Raw genomic sequence first — 24,793 nt, 5'->3', positions numbered from 1 at the left:
ACTGCAGGCTGTGTTTTCACAAAGCGGATAGACGAGTATGGAAACCAGTTAAAGTAAATCTTAAAATCTTTTTCTATTTTTAATTGTGTTTAAAAAATTGTGAATAAAGTATTTTTCAAACAAAATTTCATATTTTTGTGTATGAGTTATAACTGTTTCTCTGCACAGGAAGTATTTTCTCTACTTCTAGCCATAGTCTGTGCTGTTTAAAGTGCAGAATTTTGTATTGTAGCAAAACAGCACAAAAACACCTACATTTTAATGGCTGAGATCACAGAGCCGAGCACAATATATTATTTGTTTGACATGACGCAGGATGTGACCTTGGTGTCACGATGTCAGCGCCCTGTGAACACAATTATGGCAGCAGTTCCTCACCACCTTTCTCTCACCACAAGTTTGCAAAAAGTTAGTATAGAGGATGCAGAGTTCACAGTATCACCTTGTTTAATCTGAACCCAAACCTGTGAAACTTTCTACTGTCATGTACCTCTAAACAAACAACAAAATAGAAGCTGAAAGGCATAGCTGTCTGCATGATAAGATGTGCAGTCAGTCAACATTTCTGATAATTTGTTACTTGAGTTGAGCCAAAACTTTTAATAGACAAAACCGAAATGTATGCCGTTATTACAAAAACAGGGCCATTATATTCTGTTGCACATGATTCAGATAAATTTAGGTTATTGTAAATGTATGACATCAATTTCGAGCAGTAAAGGTGACAATATAGGTGTGTGGCTACAGTGAATAACTGTTTTTAACATGCATCATTAAAAACTTCAACTCCCACATGTATGATAATTATGTTTCTAAAAATACACGTTATAATGACAAGTTTCAGTTATCTGAGCTCCTCTTTTGCCTTCTAGTAAATGGGCAGTAATCAAAGAAATTAAAGGCTGTCAGAACAACATTCATGCCAGGGACTGTATTCGACATAAATGGCAGCTTATGCCAATATTATTATCAAGAAACATGTCAGAGATGGTTAGATTTAGAACTTCAAGGGAATGGGTAATGAGTCACTGCAATTTTTCATCCTAATATAACCTTAATGACTTGGACCGGGATTTCTAATTCTGTTGCCAGTAATAATAATAATAATTTAAAAATTTTAAAATATGTAAATGATGCTAAAACATACTTGCTGTTGAAAGATTTAAAATGCAGTAATAACAAAGAGTGATAAATCATTGACTTCATGATACAGTTTTTATTTTAAATGTTTCTTTTTAATACTTTCTTGTTTGTTGTGTCAGTGGAGAGAGACAGGATATGTGAGGAAAGAAGCAGGGGAATGGCATGCAGTAAAGGCAGGCTGGGATTCAAAGCAGGCACTCACTGCTTGGAGGCATTTGTACCCATAAGGTCTGCACCCTAAACAAGCTATCAGGTCACTCCCTTAATTCAGCCCTATCAGTAGTTCTGGCTCAAGGCCAGTTCCTCGCAAATTAAGATAAATACACTTGTTTATTCTGGTTGCCTACACAAGTGGTACAGTGGTAGGCAACACAGAAGAAAACACAGTTATATCCTGCCAGCAAGGCCACCGAAAAATCCTGTAAAAATAACAGAAAATATCTAACATTGAATAAACTGTAATTGTAATAATTTAAATACAGTTTCTAGCCTTAATTATATATAAGGTCATATGTATTTTGACTTTTTAATGTTTAATGAAGGACATTTACCTGTGCAAAAATAATTAAAACACTTGTAATATATAATTTATATATTCATATAATATATAATATTCATAAAATACTAATGATTACTATATGCATATATAATTATACATGACATCCCTCATCTGACAAACAAATCTACATAAAATTAGAGAACCAAATGTCATTAAGTGCATCTAATAAAATTTAATTTAAGTAATTCATTAATTATTTAGTTAATATAAGGGAAATATTTGTGAAATCATAATTATCAAAATATAACAAAATAGATCTTTGAAAATTGCAGTTTTATGGCTATTCACAGTTAAATGTTATTTCATTTTTATGGCTATATAGTATATAGCTAATGAAAAGGTCGATGTGCTGTTCTGGCTTAAAGCCAGTTCTGAACAAATGAAAACATTTGTTAATTGGGGTTGCTTTAAAATGCTGTTTTTAATAAGGGAGACTTTTTCTCTTCACAAAAATAGAGCAAATTGTTGAACCGGATCTCAGAAAGAATTATCTGCTGATCACCTAAACAAATTTGGACAGGTGAAGGCAATTTCTGAGGCAAAACGGGTGAAGTAGGAATGAAAAATATGATATAATGATGGAGTTAGTGGTTAGAATTAGCTCAGTATTGTGTAGTTTTACATCATATTTCATTTTGATGGTCAAGCCTCTGAATACAGCCTATGTGAGGCCACAGGAACCAGTTTAATACACTGCACACATACACATGTCTATCTAGTGAAAAGAAAAGCTGCAGGCTGCTCTAAAGCACGCTGTTGAGCTGTTGAATGTCTTGCAGGTAATCATTTACATTCTATTCATTAACATGCCAATACAGAGACACTCTCACCTCGGGGACTATTACCAATCTGTCACGTGTAAACGTGCCAAGATGTCACTCAGTCTAAGCTGCAAACAGCTGTTAACTATGTTTCGGATTACTGTCGAACCAATTTTTTGCTCTCCCTACACACTATTAACAGGAAAATACCTGATAACATGTGAGTGTTTGTGGTTGCGTAATAAGCGTCTGTGTGAAGGAGGAAATCAACAGTGCGTCTCGACTTTGCACTGCATGAGTGCACAGGAGGAGACACAGGTTTCAGTTTAGTCTGACTGAATGAACTGAGATAAGACTCACTGGTACAGATTTGTGTTGGAGTGTTTCTGATTCTGGTGAACAGAGTAAACCCGGCTGGACAAGTTTTGTGATTTCGTGAGACTTTATCACCTTACATTCTGGAAGCATTCAAGTCCACACATTCAAAAATGTTCAGATCTTATCACATTGAATGCACCTTCATACAAGAAAAGGGCTTGTGGGAGTTTGGTCAGAAGGCATGAAGATAAAAAGCGTGGTTAAGGAATTGTTCCAGAATTGAGACAATGCATATTTTTGCTTTTTAAGTTGTCAACTCGCAGAATTCACCAAGTCTTTCCAGAATAAGTGAGATTAAATCAGATAGATATGGGTGGTTTTTTTTGTTGTCGTTTTTTTTTTTGCTTTTGCTTTAAAACATGTTGGGGATAAAGAAGAGAAGAAGTTAACTGAAAATCAAACATAACTGTTGCATTCAGTCAGATTCTGAGTTGCTGCATGAAACTGATGCTGCTCTCTGACACAGTGTTAATCTCAGTGTCTGTAAATATGAGCTGAGCAGTTAAGACTGTGATGGAGGAGCTAATGATGCTTCCAAACAGACGGCAGTCTTGGCAACCATTCTTTTCCTGTCAAGTTTAAGGAGGGGACACGCATTTGACTGTCATTCTTCTAGCAACAGGCACAAAGATTTGGACAAAAACTTCCATGACAAATGTCACAAGTAACCAATTTTATCACAAAGACAACTTCATTTCAAGGCATCTCCTTTTATTTTCATATTATTGTCTTATCTCTGTCAACGAGCTAAGTTGCAGTTAACATCCATGTCAGTCCAGTTTCATACAATAAATGTAGTGAATGCTCAATTTCCTATATAAATTGACATATAAGTCAGTGTTCACATACTTGACCAGTAAAGCTAAATATAAAGTTGCAGCAATTACAGCAGAAAACAGTTGAAATATGAATTTTGTTACTGTAAGAAAAAAACAAAGAAAAGTTCCAAGTTCTAAAATCTGGATGCTTCACACACATCTTCAGCAGCACAGATGATCGACACAATTTCAGGTTGGGCACCGAATTAAATGAGCGTCCACTAATTCAGCATCCAGTCAAATGTGAATTAAGGTATTTTGCTGGCCAGAGAAGGAACTTTTGCAGAACAATATAATATCAACTTTTGACCTTTTTGGATATAAAATGTAATTACTTCATCATTTTATTTTGCTAGACATTTGTGTGAAACTGTCATAATTAGTTCATGAATTTTTAAGTTATGGTGAAAAACGTCTTTTGTGAGGGTACAGTGACCTTTTGATCTAATCAGTTCCTTTTTTAGTCCAATTGAATTGTTAGAGATGAAATAATCGGAGCAACTTTAACATTGAATGAATTCATATGGTAATGCTCCATAATCCACCATAACACATGCAGCCTGAAAATGGAACATCTAACTAATATATGAATAAAAATAAGTAAATACATAACTGTCCCACATACTTTTGATTCATTATAAATGTTTAAACACGAGTTTTATTAGTATTATCAAATCTAAGGATCTAAGTGCTTCTTTTGTGTTGCTGAAACCAGCCTTTTGAAACTGATGGCACTGATGCAACAAAAAACTATCAAAACAAGAATATGACAGAAAGATGTAGAAAGCTAGAGATGGACAAACAACTAATGGAGTGGAAATGGAGGTGAATTCACGGCAGAGAGAACTGAACACAAAACACGGTGACGGTGCATTCAAACACCCAGAATCTGACACACAACCCAATATTGTGCATGTATGAAAAGGCAACACCCTTGATATGTGCTAAAATACAGTGTTGCAGCTGCATATTCACATGTTGTCAGTTAAAGACATGAAAGGCTACCACTCCTGTGGCAAATGGAGGAAGCCGAGAAACCAATGTTGCCGCACCCCCAATGAGAAAATCTTTGAAGTCTATATGAAGGGAGCCAGCAAACTGACTGCAGGCACCCAGACCTGTGCTGCAGTGGTGATAGTGATGCTGGGTGATCGCTCAATGGCACATTAACTCCCTCAGCAACTGACTTGCACTCACAATTAGTTAACATTTGTGTGCATTAAAGCAGTTCCTACTCAAAGTTCGATTTAAGGTCAGAAAAATAACAACTTGTCAAGTGCAGAAACCTTGTAAATGAATATTTCCCTTTTAACAACACATTTTATTCTTTGCTTTTGTGTTGAAGTGTAAAAATGCATTTGAAACTGATTGACAGGCAGAACACCCTAGTTGATGCTGCTCAGGCATATGTTTGATGTGGAGGTGAATTATTCTGCACATCTCGAAAACATCATGTATTCAGGTATGCCACAGGAGTCATGCTCCAGTAATGCATAAAATACATATATAGCATCAAACCATATCAATAAATAAAGTTTAAAAGCATGAAAACCTTGGTGGAAATCACGCAGGAGGAACCAAATCATTATTCATATTGCTCCAGCATGTTGTTTTGAATGAAATATTAGTCAACAGGTTGTCAGACTGAGAAATCATTAAAGCCAAGAGATCTATATATATGCTTCTTTCTCCTTGACTATGAGTTATTCTGGTGTCTGTTCTGTGATTTTAGAATGACATCTGAAATGCTGCAGGTGAGATTGATTTTTCCCACGCAGCTAAGGTGTGCATTTTAATCCTCAAGCTACTGACATGATTAACCATCAGAGACTGGAGTTGTTCGAAAAGGATTACAAGTTGCAGAATTAGAACTTCTGGCTTATGGACCTTTTGGAGTTTTAGCTTCAACTTGTATTTTTTTTTTTAAAAAAAAGTTCAAAGGGAATCTGCCGCTCACCGTGTTGTCCATAATCCTTAAAAAGTTATCCTCTGCACAGCCAAGTTATTTTATCACTCTTGACTGAAAGAGAAAGTATTTTGTGGGAAAATGTCATGAGTCAAGGCTCATGAGTTTGATAAAAAAAAAATAAAAAAGTCATTTTGAGAAAAATGTGGAACAGAGAGGCATGTCTGGTCTATTACTTCTGGAAAGGATGCAATAAACTCTACTCTTTAACATTTTGTAACAGCTGCAGGTCTCAAAACAAAGTTACTTCACTGTTGGGATAAACTGGAGTAAATTTCAATTATTGTCAAGTCAGAGAGGATGACTCAAAATAAATAGCATAGAAAGGTTGACCTAGCAGGACAAACATAAACTGAAATCACATTTAAACCACAAACAATTACTCAGCTGAAATGTATGTTTCAGTAAATGCTTTACAGAGACTGAAACTATCACTTTGCCATTCCCTGGATGTGTACTGCTGCTGCTGCTGTACCTTATCTGGGTTTCTGGTCAGAGCTGTAGATCTCTCCTCCTCAGCAATAATATTTTTGCTTGGTAATTTCTGCACCACTGGCACAAATGTGAAAACAGACGGCTTAGACGGCTCTCCTCCTGCAACCTGTAAGACAGGATGGGACACCAAGGAATTGTTCACATGTCACAAGCTCTTGACAATAGTCAAGCGCAAACACTCGAAGTGTAGAGATTACTAGCAGTAAATGCTGAGTCAAAAGTAATTGTTCTCTATTAAAAAGGCGCCCTGTCAACGTCTTCATAAAACCTGCGGTCAATCTCATTGTGTCTCATCACGGATGAGTGCAGCTGAATTTCTTTCTCATTTCTTTCTGCTTCAAAGGGTTGTGTAACTGCGCCGCCCCGATAATGATTCAGCATCACACACACACACACACACAATTAAACACCCTGCAGCTCAAAACCTCGACACGCCCAGACTCAATGAGGAGTGATGAGTTGCAATTACAGTTAATCAGCTCATGTTCTCATCTGTTTCAGGCCCCTCACTTGTTTTACTTGTGCTGTGCTGTTAGTTGTGGTGGAAAACTGCTGTAGTTACATCATAAACTCTGTAAGAAAAGAAAAAGAAAAGCCAAAGATGCTCCTTTGTGTCAAGCTAAAGAGGCAGTAAGTAAAACTTGAGCTTTTCTACTGCAAGAACTAAACTTTTATCACAAATTTGCTTCTTTCCACTTTTCTCCAGATCTCAAAACCTCTTTGCAGAGACATGTTTCAGCACTGCTCACGAGTTGATGGTAAATGAAGGAGCCACTGCTGGCAGCGCTGTTGATTGTGATTGATCAAGTCGAGGCGAAGATCATCAAAACACATAAAGGACTACGGCAACAAGCACTAGAAAACATCAGTAACCTGAAGCAGACAGACAATCTGGACAGTCTGTCAATGTCCAGAGCAGCTCGAGGGCTAAACACAATGTACTGAGACCTAAAGACAAGTCAGTACTAATGTCTATCAGAACAACAAGCTTTTCTACTGATGATCAATAGTTCAGGAAGGCAATACGAGGAAAGTTTATTTGTATAGCACAATTCAAGGTGCTTTACAATGGCAAAGAAATGCATCACAGAACTTTAAAATTTAACTATAAAAATAATTTAAAAGTAGACATTAAGGCACTGAAATAATAGAAATAAAACATAAGTAAGCACTCGTAGGGCATTAAAAGTCAAGAAAGTAGATTGAGCATTTAAGAGAAAGCTCTAGTAAACAATTTGGTTTTCAGGCCTGATTTAAAAGAGCCAACAGTTTGAGCAGATCTCAGGTGTTCAGGAAGTTTGTTCCACAGGTGAGGAGCATAATAGCTGAATGCTGCTTCACTGTGTTTAGTTCTGGGAACACACAGAAAACCTGCCCCTGATAACCTGAGGGCTCTGGATGCTTCACATGGAGCTAATAAGTCCAGGATGTACTTTGGTCCAAGACCATTCAGTGCTTTGTAGACCAAGAGTAAGCGACAGCAGACAGTCAGGGTGGGCAGCCACACATCAGAGACCATCACAGTGAGCAGAGGCACTCCACAGGGCTGCGTCCTGAGCCCTTTGCTCTTCAGGCTCCTCACCTTTGACTGCACTGCCAGATTCTGCAGCAACCACATCCTGAAGCTGGTAGGTGACATGACAGTGGTGGGCCTCATTAAGGACAACAGCGAATCTACGTATAGTAAAGAAGTGAAGAAGCTGAGTTCATGGTGCAGTTCCCATAACCTCAATGTGGACAAGGCCAGAGAGGTTGTTATTGATTTCAGGAGGGCTGGCTAACAGGATCGTGCATCACTATTCATCGACGGGACTGCTGTGAAGAAGGTCAGTAGTGTGATGTATTTGGGGGTTCAGATTGAGGATGACCTCACTTCAACCACTAACACCTCGGCAGTCCTCAAAAAAGCTCAACAGCAGCTCTACTCTCTAGACTCAGAAAAACAGGCCTTCCCACCGCACACCTCACCACCATCTACAGCGGCACCGTTGAAAGCATCCTGGCCTATGGCTTCACCACCTGGTTCGGGTGCAGTAGTGTGAAGGACAAAAAGCAGCTGAACAGACTGATCAAGACAGCTAGTAAAATCATTGGCGCACCACTCCTCTGCCTGATGGAGCTATACCAGCAGCACTGCATCAGTAGAGCCACCTCCATCATCATAGACCCACTTTACCCCTCACACCACATCTTCTCCCTTTGGCCATCAGGGAGGAGACACAGCAGCATTAGCTGCAAAACTTGCAGGAAGCTGAATATTCAATTAAATTCAAAAAACTTTATTTGTCCCCAAGGGGCAATAAAAATAGCTTCTTTCCCTAGGCTGTAAGATTTATTAATGGACTGTCCCTCATTCCCACATACACACCCACCCTTGACAGCTAGTCACCTGTCAAGTCAAGAGACTTAATGCACTTTAGAGAGACTGAATTATTTGAGAGACTGAATAGTTTTTTTTCCTGATTTTATTGCTCTTTATTAGTTTATTATGATGTTTATATTTTAATATGATGCATACTATTTATTGATGTTTCTATTACACTGCAGTCACTGATCAAGAAATGAAATTTCATTCTCTTGTGTATGAAAATGCACAGTGAAAATGACAATAAAAATCTTTGACCTTTGAAGATTGTGAACTCTATCCTTTGACTAGCAGGAATCCAGATTAGTGATTTGAGGACCGCTGTAATATGGTCCAGGTGTTAGCTGGGTGTTAGTTAGGACTCTGACAGCATTGTTCTGGATCAGCTGCAGCTGCTTGATCTTAGATGCCTTTTGAGACATACTGGTAACAATGATTATTAACCACAATGGCATTAACCACATTTTTTTATTATTAGAAATTACTGAACCTGTTTTGGACAAAAGCAAACACGTAATATTTTAGAGGTCATCATTTTTCATTTTTCCACATTATCGGGTATTAATTTTATTGTATGCAGGGATATGTAAATACAGTGAGGACACGAGGAAGAGCAGGATGGGCAAGATGCTTCTGTGCTACTAAAATCAGAAAATTCTGCAGCGTTATTTGGACACATCTGTGCCAACAACAGAAGTAACTGCCAGAAGAGAAGAGTCAGGCTGTGGGACGGGGACAGAGATCTGAAGATGTTATTCTATAGTGTAGCAGATTGCAAATGGTAAGTTGGGGAAGTCAAGTAACTAGCCTTAGCTATGTCTTAAGGTTGGCATAGTTTTCAATTATCATAGCTGTCAATACTAAGTTAACAAACTGTAAAAAGTTTTTAATGGCAGAAGAATGAAGGAAAACCAATTGACATCATGGGGAGCATAACCATCCACCAGGAGAACTAAACCTTTTACAGGAAACTACAATGGAACAAATGCAGCAAGAAATAAGGAGGTGTTTGATACTGTCAAGTCCACCTCTCTTTCCCTCCAAAGGACACGAGGACAACTCAATTTAAATTTCTAACTCAGACTTTTATTTTCCTTTTAGTTGGTCAGTCATGATATTTCAATAGGTTGTAAACCTTTAAAGACAGGAAACAAAGTTCACACCATTAAACACAGAACCAAAAAGTTGAGATATTACCCACTTAACCATTTAAATGAATCAATCACTTAAACCTTTTTAAAGCAAATAAAGAATAACCAACAATTTAATAAAGTTTAGTAAAGTTTTAACATTTAACAGAACATATATATTTTCTATATTTTACTTTACTTAAACTCAAAATGAAACATCCTAATTCAAACTCATTTGACATAAAAATGGAATAATGCTGCAGCTTTCATTAACCAGTCACATAGCAGTTAACATAAACTTGGCCATATTAAGAAACATTTAAACCACCAAGAAAGCAAATAAACATTTCACCAACCATTAGCATCTTTAGACTGAATCCATGAGTGGACTTGGCTCTTCTTTGTTCTTTCCTCGTGTCTCTCTTCTGAAGATTGTTTGACTGAATGACTGACTGAGCTTCCCTGAGTCCTTCCCAGGTGCTTTATATCAGTGATCACTGATCAGGTTTCAAGCACCAGGTGTCAGGTACCTCTTTGCTGCTATCATTGCATTCTGGGAAGTGTAGTATTTAGGTCCCATGCCCTGAGATTCAGCTCAACAGATACACAATGAGTGTCATCACAAGACTATAGGATGAGAGACTGAAGGGGAAGTTTCAAGGAATTTTATCGTTAAATTCACAATCACAATACAGAAAGTGGGGTAAGTCAAAAACTGCAATGTAGACTGATACAGTCGACACAGTTTTGGGTGGAAAAGCTGCCCTAGCAATGACATGGACTGAGCAAAAGTTCACTTGCTGAAGGAGAAAGCTGCCTTTGAAGCAAAAATCAAATGGGCAACAGAGCCGTAAATAAAGTAACATCTAATGTCAGTGTTACCTCTAGGATACAAGCTTTTCAAAGTACTGGCATTCATGGGTTTTTTTTTTTTTTTTTTTACTTGGTTGAAGAATTTTTAGAGCTTACCATCTTGCTTGGAGGTAAATTAATTATAAATCTTATGTTCAATTTAGTTTACCTTTAAGACTGGTGCTGGCTCTGTCCAAATTGTAAACAAAAAAATCTGCCTACAAGCACCTCTGAAGCTCAGCAAAAAAAAAAAAAAACATCTCTTTTTTCTCAACAGTGTCGTTTCGTGTGTGTGTGTGTGTGTGCGTGTGTGTGTGTGTGTGAATGAGAAATGCACTGTAAAGCATTATGTGAAGGGTTTAAAGGGTACAGACCATTTACTGTGCTGAGGTAATTACTTGCTGGCTCCAGGTTCCAGTGAGTGGACATTTACCTCCTTGTGCATTTTGCCAGAAATAAGCCTGTTTTACAGAATCCTGAATTACTGCATCAAGAAATTAGGAATGTAGAATCATTGTGAGCTTTAGAAATGCTGACTGGCACCTCCTGTTACTATAGTCAAGAAAGGGAAAACACCAATTTCTCAAAGTGCAGATTTTCTTCCACCATTTGTCCATATGTAATTGTAGCTGTAGTGTCTATTCCTAGTGCCTCACTGTTTTTGCGTATGGTTACTACGATGATCATGTGTACCTTTGTAGAGCAGCATTTTGCTTCATGGCTGCTTTTCGTTGTATTTGCACCATTTCACACATTACCACTGAAAGCTTTACACAAGAGACACTACGCCCAGCTGTATATTTTTAATGCATCTGTTTAAGGTCAGGCTTTTAACCACCGTGGATGCATTTTTTTTCTTCTTCTTTTTCTTTGTTCCTAGCACACTCTATGAAACACAGTATCTTCTGTAATGCCGAGAAATGGAGAACCTTTACCTTGACATCAGAAAACAACACATGGGAGTAGCATGTCCATACTGTGAAACTGCTGTTGTGTGTGCAGATATTACCTTGTACAGTGTGTTCTGAGCTGCTCTTGATTCGCAGCAAGTGGTAATGGCTTAATTCTCACCGAGGCTGGAAACGTAAATAGGCTGAGCTGTGAATTGTGGTGGTTAAAAACTCTCTGTGATTATTTTTTTAAAGGAATCAGAGGTGGAAAAATTCAATATTAAGCGGACCAGCTAATGTGCTCCCACCTACAAAACTTTCATTAAACTACAAAAAGATTGCACCTTAATATACACTGGAGAAGTGTGGTGAACCTCTCCATATGCTGCCCTCAAGTGTAAGGAACACAAGGGCTTATTTCAGTTTGTTAAGGCAGTTGTAGAGTTCCCACTGCAATTTGGTTCCAATGGTATTTCATGGTCTGGATGTGTGAATATCTTTCCTCTAATTTATTCCCACCGCAGCAATCAAAGCACACGCTCATCAAAAGGGCTTCTGCTGCTTACTAATCACACTTCCTCCCTCCGCTCTGTGGTAGGGTCATCTCCAAAATGTGATCTGGAGACAGAAGGGCTCTGAAATTTCTCCCATTAATCAGCAGAGGTTATTGTAGCAGATACTTCAGCCTCAATTAAAAGTGGATCACACGACCAGTGCTCATTGATGCGGATACAGTCGGATAATTAGCATGTTAGGTTCAATTTCACCTTTCATCTTATGGTTTTCCTGCAGACACAAGCTGAAGAAAGCCTCCCGACTTCTTGTAAGAATACAGGTTCACTGTAGGAGGATCACCAAGGTGCTTACAAATCAAGATTTTCAGAAATTTTGCTTTGAAAACTGGATTCTTGTGTCATTTCTTCATGTGTATTAGACTTTGAAGCCTTACTGTGTAGACAACGCACTCCACTCCCTCACTCAAGACAAACTCAGCACTGCAGGAGACCACAAGATGCTTTGGTCCATTGTATTTGTGTTGTCAAATGCTCATTTATCACTGTAAAGGTCCAGCTCGTGCGCCAGGGTCACATTGTTTTCTTGCAAAGAACCAGTAATCCATCAGAGGAAAAACTAATGGAAACACTTAATTCTGCAGTGTTCCATGTGCCCTCCGAGACGCAGTGTCAAAGATCATAGAGGTATGAGATCCCCGAGTCAGCCATAGGTGTGGGCTTCTGGCAGAATAACAGACAAATGAGGGGGCACAGTATGATATTATAACCTGTGATTTACCATTAATTCATGCTCTAACGTAATAAATGTGTGTCAACTAATCAAATGCCTATATTTGTTAAACATATACAATCTTTATTTGAAACAGTGTAGAAATCAGAAGCGTACCTCACCGGGAACGGTGATGAGTTGATTATTTTTGAATATGTCTTTTTATACAATCTTTATTTGAAACAGTGTAGAAATCAGAAGCGTACCTCACCGGGAACGGTGGTGAGTTGATTATTTTTGAATATGTCTTTTTTATGTAATCTTTATTTTGAATGGTGTAAAAATCAGAGAAGTGGGGAGTTGATTATTTTAATATTTGTCTTTTACCACATGGGGGTAGCAACTCACTGTAGGAAGTGAGGTATAGGGTTGCCAAGAGAAATGATGTGTTAAAGGGTTTTATTACTGTGAGGATGGAAATGCTTTTAAGGTTTTGATTACTATGAAATAGAGATGTTTACAGAAGAGCTTGATCACCCTGTGAAATTGGGAGGTTGTTGACTTGGAGGTGAAGCGAGAAGACGAGACGAACTTGGTTCGCCGCACAAGTTAATGACCTGTATATATTTTATATATTTTGTATATTTTGGGGGTTTTAGCGTAAGTCTGTGCGCACTGTGCAGAGATGTACAGTGTGGTGTCAATGATTATTAGGCGTTGACATCAGCTGCTCCTGTTCCCCGACCGGAGGCCTGCTCTTAGCTGTGGATGGAGCAAATACAGTAATGGAAAGTTGAGACTGGGTGAAAGGGCAAAACAGTCCAAGGTTTTGGTTCCTCCAGAGCACGCAGAGGCCATGAGGTCGGTGGGTGGGAGCAGTGCACGAGTGAGGAGGGGGATGAATGCTGTCATCACGTATGTAAATTAAAAGTGTATTGTCATCACGTATGCAAACTGGATGCTGACATCGCATATGTAAATTCTGGAGAGAGAAGTTTGCTATAAATTGCACTGGATCGAGACACGAGTTGGGAGAGTTACGAGGTAGTCGCTGGATGCAAGCCAGGCAGCAATGTTCTGAGCATGGGGGATTTTACCACGTAACTTGGAAGAGAATTCAACATGATCTGAAAAGGAATAACTTTTCCACGGGAATTATGGATTTAAGGACTGCTCTTTCTGCACTGTTGGAGGATTACAAAAGACTGTGATCTAAAAATAACGCTGACTGAAGGAATATTACTGAACTCTATTATTTCCAAAAGGATTAACACCAGAGTGGATTATAACAAAGTTTTTATTGGGCCAAACAACGTAAAGGATACAAGCAGATCTAAATCGGGACTGAACTCTCTCTCCACCTCCTCCCTGGAGCAGAGCCCCAGCGGGGCATCGGTCTTCAGGTGAGCAGCAGGTGTGGCCACACCGTCTGCTCTCCCCCTCCAAATTACATAATTTGGGTGATTATTGCTCTTCTTAGATAAAAGCATAGTTCCAGTTAGGGGTCATATTAGAGGATTGTTATAGAAATTAATGTTTAATTGGTTGTCTGATGATTTATGGGCTATTGCTATTTCCCTGCTGAGATTATAATAAAACATTTATCCTGCAATTAAAGTTAACAGACTGGAAATTCTATTTATTTTTATCATGATAATGAATTAATCACATATATCTTCTCAGTTTGTAAAAAGTCAGGTTACTGTGTGCATTACATCTAAAACTGGTTCTGTCAGATTACCTAGTCGTTGGGGCCGAGGGTGGCCTTTTTTAAACTTATCCTTGGGGTTATCCATGCCTTAACCTCTAATCTTAAACCTAGCAACTTACCAAGTGCAGAATCCGATGAGAGAAAAGCTGCCGTTAACAGACGTGACTGGTAATTAATTTGACCATTCGAAAGTGGCTACTCAGTTGAGTTAGTTATCAGAGGAAGCAGGATAGGCGTCTGGATGGAGGCAGTTAGAAGCTAGGCGAATTTTCTCGCTTACCAGCTTAAAAACGTTCCACAGATCCCATCTGGGTTGACCCATATGGGCTACGGGAACCGGACCCGTTAGATGGAGAGCTGGTCCAGTAATTCTCTAATAGTTAATTAATTTATTTGATTGAATTAGGAGGTTACTGGCCTTAGGAATTCACAGCAGTTAAAATGTATTTCTTTTTCATGAATAGGCTCTTCAAAGAAGTCGCTGCCATTTCTGCAAGGCTTTTGAGTCTGAATGGACAGAAACATTTTCTCTCTCTGTGAATTCTTTTAAACACCATAAGAGTGGACTAATTATGAGTCCTGTATTTGATTTAAAATGTTTAAGAAAGATTATGTGTGCTGGAAGCATAAAAGCAGAGCTTTTTAACAGGTGGAATAGCACTGCTGTTACTCTGTACGCTGTGTTCAGCCCACACATAAAGAGTTAACAAATGCAGCAGCAATGGAAGTAAAAATAAAAGCGAGGCTTAAGAGAGAGGAAAGTCACACACGTAACTGATGAAATCTATAATGAATTGTAGAGATCAAGGTTGGGGTGCTTCTCATCTTTGACAAGATAAAAGCCAGGATTCAGTGCGATTCTGACTTTAATAACGTTTCTTTTCAATACTAATGACTTTCTCTGCGAAAGCCAAGAGAGTACAGAATCTTACCTTATTGTTACATCACATATGGACATAATATGTGCAGATATGTGCTGGTTGAGGATCATTATTATTTCAGTGGCATTTGTGGTTCGTTATATATTTTCAGAGAAGACAACTTTTCTATCAGTGTTGGGTCATGGTGACATTTTACACCTGCATGCATCAGCGGCGACTGTTAAGCCCTCAGACACTGTTTATCATTCTATAATGCTTCATTACATGTGCTATCTGTAATAACCATCGCTGTGAGCAGCATGTTCAGGTCAGGAGGCCCTCCCTCTCTGCAGGGGCCTCACCTGCTGCCTTTTAATGTGGGCTCCTAACATACATGTTGTATTTCCTCAGCGTGAAAAATCCAGCTTTACCTGCTGTGCACATCCAACCTGGAGTAACCTACGGAACAGCCTGAACTCATTTTTATCCTCAGATCAATTCAAGTGTTTCATTTGTTTTTATTCATTCATTTTCATCTGCTCCTATATTAGGTGATTTATTTGTTTTTAAATTTTAAATTTTCTAATTTGTGTTTTTATTATTTTACCAACTTTGCCTTTTAATATTATTTGTCATTATTATTTGGGTTTCTTATTTGTGTGCCTGGACCTTTAATTTTCTTCCTCGGTTAGATTTAGAGTTAAAATATAGGTTGAATAAATGAAAAAAGACAGAAACACACATACTCAGACTCATGAACCAAGAGTTTCTTAAACACTGGTGGAAAACATCTAAGTACTACATATATATATATTTTTTTTATTTATTTATTTTATTTTTTTTTAGTCTAATCTGCTGCTTTTTTTCTCCACCTTACTTATTTCACAATTTCTAGTTCCATTACAGATTCATAGTTATGACCAGGCTGTGACACATAACAACGTCATTTAGCACTGACATGTGCCGTTCTGTCTCTATATTGATTGGTTTTACTTTTAAACACATTTTTGTAATACTTCTTAAGCGCCTCCTTCACCATTTCCTTTGCCTCCAATGTTTTTCGTGACTTCAGACCAACTTCCTGAGCTGTGAGGCTCTCTAGGGCCCAGATATCCATCTTAAAGACACCAGTTTATCTCTGATGAGCTATAAATAAAGAAACTGAACACGCTCCTTGCTCAGAATAATCATGTGTCATCTTATTAAGTTGTTTATCTATTTGTTATTACGAAACCGCCTTGTTTTCTCGTCCGCTGTAGCCATAGCAGAGTAAGTTTACACTGTGAAAGGTTAAAGCGAGCATTTCCTACTTGCCCACTGGAGCCCCCTTGAATGTTTAATCGCGCTGAGTTGTTGCCGAGGTCATGCCGTCCTCATAGATCACATTTCCAGCCTGCCACAGCTTCACTGTGCTACATGTCGCCTCACTGTGTGCGTGCCGTCACACAGTTATTCCTTGTGGCATTCCGGACCCGTCCCAAGGATCCACTACAAGCTGCACTAAATCATTGCCTGAAGGAGACCACCCTGCGTGAGAATCTTTAAAGAGAACTCTCATAAACAGTAACCTATGAGAAAGTGACAAATATACTTTATGGAAAATGACAACCGCTGAATGAATGCAAAGTATGTTCTTCCTTGTGAAGGTTGTGATGCCCCAATTATTATACAACTTTACCTCCTTGTCACTAAAATTTCCAAATGTTGAACAATAATTATTCACAGATTGCACTTGTTATTCACATCACTCACTTCAGTTGCATTATTACTGCTGTAAATGTTGGATTTACAGCACCCCAGATGTTTAAAATCGATATCAGAGGAGTTCACGTCGCGCTACTGCAAACATAAACAGCGGGGCGTGTCACTAAGGAAAGAGTTTAATTACAGACAAACAGACAGCCCTTCCCTCCTGAGCAGATAGGGCATGCAAATATAGCCCACTGCCAGCTGCTACTGCACACACAGGACTACATCTCTCAAGATTATAAACAAATATTATGATTACAAGTCACACAAAGACAGAAAATATCAAAAAAGCACATATTTCAATCAGTGCTTGCAGCATGTACTGGGAAAGCATGACATAAAGGTATCTGTGTGAATGTCAAGAGAAGTCATATGTATTAAAAAGTTCTAAAAGTGAGGTATATTTTCATAAGATATTAACAGCAACTTATTGCAAAAACTTAAATGCTTAAAACAATTCATAGTTTTAGTGTTCAATTTCATATGAAAACAGTTCTGGTAGTTGGTATTCAGCCCAGTGTGACGGGAAATAGCAGGTAAGTATCAAGTAGCTGTGTGTTCATCTGAACTGTCTCTAGTTTATGTGTTTAGTGAGTAAGCCTGGAAGGAGGCACCAGCTGAGAACAGCAGGGGGGCTGCTTAGTGAGAATAGTGTTGCTGCATTTAAGCTAAATTCCTGGTTTCACTTTTTTTTCCCAGCTGAATTTAACTTTGAGGTAAAATATTCATCTAAAAACTGAGTTTAAAAGCCAGAAACCCCACTGCGACCACAAAAGTCTGCAGAAAGTAAAGGCAGGCAGTAAAGTTAGTTCAGCCTTTTAGAAAACATACCCAAGAAATGGCTTCACATGTATTCAAAAGAGAAAAATAAATCCAATTCCAAAACCTCTTACCTTTCCCATATTCTTATTCAAACTGGCCATTTCTGCTTCAAGCTCCTGCCCATCCAGAAACGTAACTCGTGTCCCTGCTTCATGAAAACAAGACTTCAAATGTTCATCAAAGCAGACATGGAAAGCAAGATGCCTACTTTTCAGCCCCTCTCCTCAAGTTCAAAGTGTATTACTGTTGGTGTGGGTATCGCCCTGCGGATTTCCTTTTATAGACACATAATAGCCACAAATAGCCTGCAGACAGCAGCCTGTCTGCTGGCCACCAGTAACAATGTTCATGCCAGGAGCTACAAGGGACACACACTCAGGGTACAATAGCCATAAGTGTTCCATTTTACCACCACTTCTTCCTCACTTCTCTGTGAATAGACTGTGTATTCCTCCTCGGCACGAATCCTTTTTGCAATATCACAGTCACATCATGGCAAACATCATGCATAAAACAAGACAAATTTCTTGGTCAACTGAGGACAGATCCCCAAAAAAATGATGAGATGCTGCTGTAACTGATGTACAGAGGAAGAAAATAAGCATCAGAAAATAATAACAGTAATTTCTCTTCCAGGGAAGGTGATAATTACCTCATTATGAAACTCATTTACACACAATCTATGCATTGCGATCATCACATGAAAAATTCATGAAAGCCTGTTTTTCCACCTACTGATGACAGAGAACAGAAAACTGATAAAGGCACTTGGTCATAATTTTGCACATGTGACCGCTCAGTGTAGCAAAACCCACTGAGGGCAGCATGATAATTATTCAGACTTTAAGCTGCTTTATCAAACAGAACTAATGCTCTTTTGAATGCAGAACAATGTCTTCAAATTTGTATAAATTGTATCAGCCAGCAGACGGATCTCACAGACTTCTCAACATGTTTTCAGAAATGACTTATTGTACAGCTTGAAAGAAATTCATTTACTTGTTTGTTTGGTGCTACATCAACTTCTCTGTTCCCTTATCAGTGAGTGAAAGCAGACCTCTGGAGTGGATGCTAATCCTTTTCGTACACTACATTCTTCATTCCTGTCACAGCTGTTCTTGTCTGTTTCCACCAGCCTGTGTCCCTCCCCCCTGTCTGTCTGTCTGTCTGTCTGTCTGTCTGTCTTAATATGACAAAGCATTCTTCATCTCTGCTGCCAGGCCCTCTTTACGTCACTTCTGATGTTGCACAGAAAAATTGTGCTTTCATATTCACACTGAGGGGCTCGAAATGTAAAGCGTCTCTCAAATGCCTGATATGTAAATATTTAAAATTCCTTTGAACATCACATTATTGGCAGCAACAGGACTTAGTCTGCTGCAAGACTTTTCCTCAGGACTGGGGTTTGCGTCCTTTGTGAGGCCATTATTTCTAGATTTTATGTTTCATTTTCACTTGCTGTTTGCTTAGAGTAAAGCATCAAAACTACACTTTGTGACATGTTTGATGCACATATACACTGAGATCAACAAGTGAATCTATTGTGGCTTCAAATTGAATTAGAGATGAACTTTTTTCTGACTTCTTTTATCTTTTATCCAGTGTTTGCTGAGGAGATAAATGTATTTTAGGTTTATGAAGGAGTAAATGACAAAAAAAAAAAAAACTGTAAAGGCATGAGAAAGCATGGCTGATCTAATCAAAGCTTTTGGACTATTCTTCTTATTACGATGCAACAGTAGAAGGGAGACTTATGTTTGGTGGCATCATTGTAGCTCAGTCAGTGTAACTTGAGAAATCACATGCATATAGTCAAACACAAGCAAATTAGGAAAATATATTTGACAATTTTTCAATACAGGGGCAGCATTTGGAAATAAAATGTCAAAAATACAGAAAAGTCAATCAGTTACAACCCAAGATTCAACTGATGGTCCATCAGTGATTTGGAAAAATGAACTAACATGCAAGTTTTCAGTTTATGTATTTGTTTTAACATTCACTTTCTGAGGTACAAATTGTTGTATTAACCCTCTGAACCCTAAAAACTGCCAATGTAATAAGGCAGAATTAGTAAAAACAGGAAGAATTGTTTTATCTTGACCTTTCCGATGGTCCTTGAATGTGTCATGTTTGATGTTCACCATCATTAGGAAGAATAAATACATCTAAGCTTAAAATTATGACATTTGATCAAAGTCAGTCTTTTTTGTCTTGTTTTAAAATTGTCAAAATAACCTCTTGAATCACACCCTGTTTAAAAAATAGAAATAAAATCTGTGCCCCTCAGCACAACTTAGACGGCAAAAATTCAAGGACTATTTGACTGAACTGCAAGTTGTGTTGACACAGAGCAAAGAAGGGACAACGAAAGAGACTGAGTGCAAATTAAAACATACTGAATCAATAAAATATAAGCAGCCTTGCTCAAAAGCAGTATACAGAAGAATACGTTTCCAGCAAGTTGTTAGGAGATACACTGAGCATGGAGAAAAATGTTACTAGAGTTAATGTGCAGAACAAAGTGAGCAGCTTAAAAAGGTTGTAAAAATGTAAATGGTTGATCATCTATAGCAATTTTTATTATTATTGTACTTATTTAGTATTGTTTACACTAGGGGGCACTTGTGAAAATGTCTGCCATATTGATTCCAAGTCTTTTTCAATTGTTGACATTATTTTTGTGTCTTTTTTCTGATTTGTAGCATCATAACTGTATCATACTGCACATGGCAAGACATTTTTGGTTGTTTCTACTTCTAGCCATTGTTGTGTTGTTTATACAGAGGCAAAGGACTTTATATTGGAGGGAAAATGATTCCATGGTGGGTAAAAATGTGACAAGAGCACAAAAAACACCATGAACCTGCTCAGGGTGCAAAGGATTAATCAATCAATTTCTCAAGACTTTACTTTGATACATTATTTGAAGATTACAAATCACTACACTTGATTTGGCACCACTGTAAAATCATTTTCAATCAATAAATTGAATTAGTGGCCTACATTCTCAATAAACTGAAGTTTTACAGATACTTTAAATACATGCATATTATTTGCTGAATATCAGCACATATCAGAAAATGCAGGCCGGTTGTAAAACCAATGTTCTCAGAGCCCCAGTTTTATTACAGAGTCATTGAAATCTGTGTTCATTCTCCTCAGGGTCTCCCACTGTCTTACATGGCTGCCTCTTGAGACAGACAAACTCTCACAGTGTAAGCCTGCCAGTAATTGACTCCGAATTGAATTTTGCACAGGATGTGCTTTCCAACAAGTTGTGTCCCCAGAGGATTATCACCCGGTAGTTGTCACATATAGCACAAGCTGCCATATCACTTTTTATGTGGACAAGAGTAAACACAGAGGGAGGATATAACAGCACCTACACTTGTGGAACATTGTGCAATCCAGTACAATACCATCACCTATCACAACCTCAAAATATCTAAATAAAGCTTTTCCAAGATGTATTTTTGCTCACTTGCAGTCAGCTGCAGGTGTTTATCTTCTGCACGTAGTATAAACATCAATATGGATCTATCTCGAAGAAAAGAGAAGCCTCTTGGAACAATATATTTGCACTTTATTCAGAAAGTGAACACTGAACAATTAACTGAATATAAAAGCCGCCACATAATACAAGGCAGGTGTACATCTACAGTTTGCACATTCTAAGCTTTGGAAGCACGGTTATAAATTTCTCCTATGTGATGGCCGGTGTCTATCTTTTCAGAGCATAATCTCACACGATGGCATTTAGCTCGTACCGCTGAGGCGTTCGAAGATGTGAAGCAGAGATCAGTTTGTCTCAGGAGGCTGCAGGTTGCAGACTTCCTGCTGTGATCTCTGTTCAGCCATGTGGCATTTTATCTGAGTACTATAAAAAGTTTAAGGGCTTCACGCTGTCATGGGTGGAAACACTATGTGCCAACACCTGCATAACTTACACACAGCATTGTGAAGCAGAGATAGCCAGCATCAGTCATTGTTTAATTCATTGTATTTGATTTTATGGCGTGTGTTTCATTTGGACGTTAGTGTGCTTTACGGTCTCTAATAAGAAGAACTTGTCTTTATGTTCTCCCTCCTTGCAAATGGCTTTAATAATAATAATAATTCCATTCTATTAGCAGCAATTCGATCTGACAGGCAAAAAGCTTTGCAGTGACAGTAAAAAAACACATTCCAACAATTTGATTTAGAATAATCCTCCACAGTAACATCACTGAAAATGCCTCAGAAAACAATGAGCTGGATAGTAGCAGTGTGAGTCCTTCATTCACGTAGCTCCAAGCTGTGGTCAGAGTGGGTAGAAAGCACTGTCAAAGCAGTCAGAGCGCACATGCTTGTCAGGACTGTCAGTTTGATCTCTGCTGGAGCTCTGCGTCAAGAGCTCCACATCTTCATCTGAGGTAGAGGGATGTGTGAGGATGATCCGAGGGATCTGTCAGATGATTGGCAGAGAAGGAAACGAGATTGAGGAGAAAAATGAGCAAACTGTGACGTGATATGAGTAGGTGATCATTTTGTGTATTTCTCAAAAATTGTTGTCTTTTACACATGTTCTTATTTCAGGAAAAGCTAAAAATGAGGTGACTTCAGGGCAAGATAGTATATTAGATTGTGTATCATAATGTGGGATAAGAAACTGGCTTACTGTCACTGAATGTTGCCCCACTTGAAGTGAATCCTTTTTTGTTAACACCCCCGGTTCAGACACGGTCCTGTTCAGGTCACTCCCCAAATCAGACTGAAAAAAGAACAAAACAACTGTGTAAAACTGACTGAAGGGGTGCTGTGTCTATACATGGCTTCTGGCACATTGCAAAACAGTGGAGAAATTTTAAAAATGGGTTCTGTTAGTGCTGTGTTTCGAGTAAACCACCCACAATGCCGTTGCCATTGCAGACGACCGGCTCAGTCTTCTTGGACACACTGTGCTCTGCGCTCTCCATCGTGGGCTGTTTGCCCCTGAGACCCGCTCGGTCCTGGCTGCTCAGCTGTCTTCCTGTCACGTCCTGAGGATCTTGAGGTACATCCAGGTCCCGCACCTCTCGGGGTAACACCCTCTCTCTGAGTACTTTCATCTTGATGCAGCTCCCAGCATTCCTGAGGGCGCCTACAGCCTCTTGGTGGGTCGCCCCCTGCATGTCAAGCCCGTTCACCTGGATGGTCACATTATAAGTTAGGTTCTGAATTTCTATTTGCTGTCATACATTTGGCCCTATCTCTGAACATAGTGGAGGGTCCAACTGTGTCCTCTGTTGGTCTTATGCTGCCCCTTAGTGGTCCAAAGAAGAACTCCACAATGGAATACTTGAGGTTTAAAAAAATATATATTCTAATAAATGACATGAATGTAATTTCCCTTCAGTTATCATGTTACACATGCTGGTTTCTATTTTGTTTAGCAGTAAATGAATCAGAAACTAAGAACAGTGATTATAAATACGAGAAAAATGATTCCCCTCCTACCTCCAGCAATCTGTCTCCCACATGGATTCCGGCCTTTTCTGATGGCCCACCTGAAGCTACTCGGGAAATAAATATTCCCTGAAAATAAAAAAAACATAATAGCCTGGATGAAAGTTGCATTAAAAATGTACTTAAAGCTTGCAAATTTCAGTTTGAGGAAATTAAGGCAACCAAGGCTGCTGCTTCACTTCATTCAGACAGCTAAGCAATGCATTTTGAATGAACAATGTTGCAAAAGATCAAGTAATGCCAGCTTCTTCTGCACCTGCACTCACCTCATCGTGGTCTTTGTAAGGCAGAGAGCCTTTTCCACCAGCAATGCTGATTCCCAAACTACCTTTCTGGCTAGACACTTTGATCTGTAACTAAGAGAAAATGGTTTCACTTCGCATAAAAAGCTAGAATTATGTGCATTAGAGGCCTGATTGGAGCGAAACACTATAACATTAACAATTACAACTTTTTTTTTTTAAAAGCTGATTAGCAGTAATTTGACACAATCGATACACTTCCTCACAGTGGTTATAGCAACACCCTAGAAGTAATTTGGCAATTAAGGCACAGCGTGAAGTTACTCTTAATGGCACTTTGGAGACGAATGGTTCCTGAGGAAGGGTCTTCTCTGTCACCACTGAAGACTTCAGATGCCCTGTGATGCATGGGGTCTTTATGTCTCCATGGAGACCAGGCCCTGCATTAAGACCTCTGTGATGCAGAAAATTCCTGCCTTCTTTGGCTTCACCTCTCTGATGGCGAAATCGAAGTGGTGAGGCATCAATATGTGACAGCTGGCCTGCACCATCCTGGTGATAAGAAATAATTTGATGCTTTTACTTTCCATCTGCGAGATAAATCAGGGAAGCCTTATATTTTATTTTTTTCATAGGGTGTTATCAATATGACAGATTGTCAAAGGATGAAACACTCAGTTAAACAGAATTCCGAGAGAGCCTCATGGTATTTTATGTACAAACACAACTTTGGAATAAGTGGAAACTGGAAGATGAGTATCTTCATATCAAAGGAAATCAAAAGAAGCAACATGAAGTGACTCAGAAATCTAAACTGGAAAACAGACCTCCTTAGGATGTTCACTTTTCTCTGTGATCTTCTCTATGCTGGAGCAGCGAGCACACACAATGCTGCTGACCGGAAACACTTGAGGTCCACCCTGCAGACGCTCTCTGTTTGTCACCCATCTGAAGCCTGGGATGGCCCAGTTTTGGCAACTGGTCCTGAGGGACGGGTTAGTAGGAGGCTTTCTACACTCCTGGAGACAGTCAGAACACACCACCTGTTGCTGAAAATTACTTTTCAGTGAAATAATCTTCAAGGAAATAACCAGTGACAGTGATGCATCATTAGTGAATCTAAGTGTACACTACTCAGCTGTCAAGGTGGGAGGAGTGGTGTGATTCCTGGAACAAATCGAACGATTACCGGGAGAGTAGCTGTGAAACTGTGGAGTTAAGACACTAATAAAATCCTGCTCCAAGATTCATGATGCATGCTCATTTTGTGCACCAGACGGTATCAAAACAGTGATTACTTTAGAGTGTAACTGCAATACTTTCATAATTAGATTGTTTAAA

The 24,793-nt window shown here is 38.8% G+C and overlaps 2 protein-coding genes across 4 annotated transcripts in view; both read right to left on the bottom strand.

Annotated features, from left to right (window-relative positions):
* The window catches only part of mlip (muscular LMNA-interacting protein), a 36,455-nt gene extending 18,482 nt beyond the window's left edge, over positions 1 to 17,973 (bottom strand). The window contains exons 1-2 of one of the 3 annotated variants that reach the window (XM_055018806.1): positions 17,795 to 17,973; positions 6,101 to 6,226 (exon numbers count right to left, since the gene is read on the bottom strand). In XM_055018806.1, the coding sequence (XP_054874781.1) occupies positions 6,101 to 6,226; positions 17,795 to 17,824 (156 nt within the window). In that variant the 5' untranslated portion in view covers positions 17,825 to 17,973. The remainder of the gene's footprint in view (positions 1 to 6,100; positions 6,227 to 17,794) is intronic. The other 2 variants (XM_023267095.3, XM_055018807.1) reach the window with 2 other exon arrangements.
* Positions 17,974 to 19,546: 1,573 nt separating this feature from the next.
* On the bottom strand, positions 19,547 to 24,777 carry LOC111566484 (disks large homolog 5). Its single transcript, XM_055018767.1, has 8 exons — positions 24,772 to 24,777; positions 24,280 to 24,582; positions 23,777 to 24,004; positions 23,477 to 23,566; positions 23,202 to 23,279; positions 22,616 to 22,891; positions 22,384 to 22,476; positions 19,547 to 22,170 (listed from the first exon to the last, which is right to left on the bottom strand). Exons 1-8 carry the CDS (start codon positions 24,775 to 24,777, stop codon positions 22,027 to 22,029), a joined length of 1,218 nt encoding a protein of 405 aa, XP_054874742.1. The 3' UTR covers positions 19,547 to 22,026.
* Positions 24,778 to 24,793: the final 16 nt, after the last annotated feature.

The sequence above is a fragment of the Amphiprion ocellaris genome, chromosome 16 (assembly GCF_022539595.1).
Source record: "Amphiprion ocellaris isolate individual 3 ecotype Okinawa chromosome 16, ASM2253959v1, whole genome shotgun sequence".
Lineage (NCBI taxonomy): Eukaryota > Metazoa > Chordata > Actinopteri > Pomacentridae > Amphiprion > Amphiprion ocellaris.
The sequence above is the reverse complement of the archived record's forward strand: the minus strand, read 5'-3'. Positions and strand labels throughout refer to the sequence as shown.

Excerpts from the sequence above, each read along its gene's own strand:
- LOC111566484 (XM_055018767.1), bottom strand. Across the intron at positions 23,567-23,776 it reads TCTCCAAAGTGCCATTAAGA|TTACAGATCAAAGTGTCTAG; the intron begins GTAACTTCACGC and ends ATTTTCTCTTAG. Across the intron at positions 22,892-23,201 it reads TGGGAGACAGATTGCTGGAG|GTGAACGGGCTTGACATGCA; the intron begins GTAGGAGGGGAA and ends GTGACCATCCAG.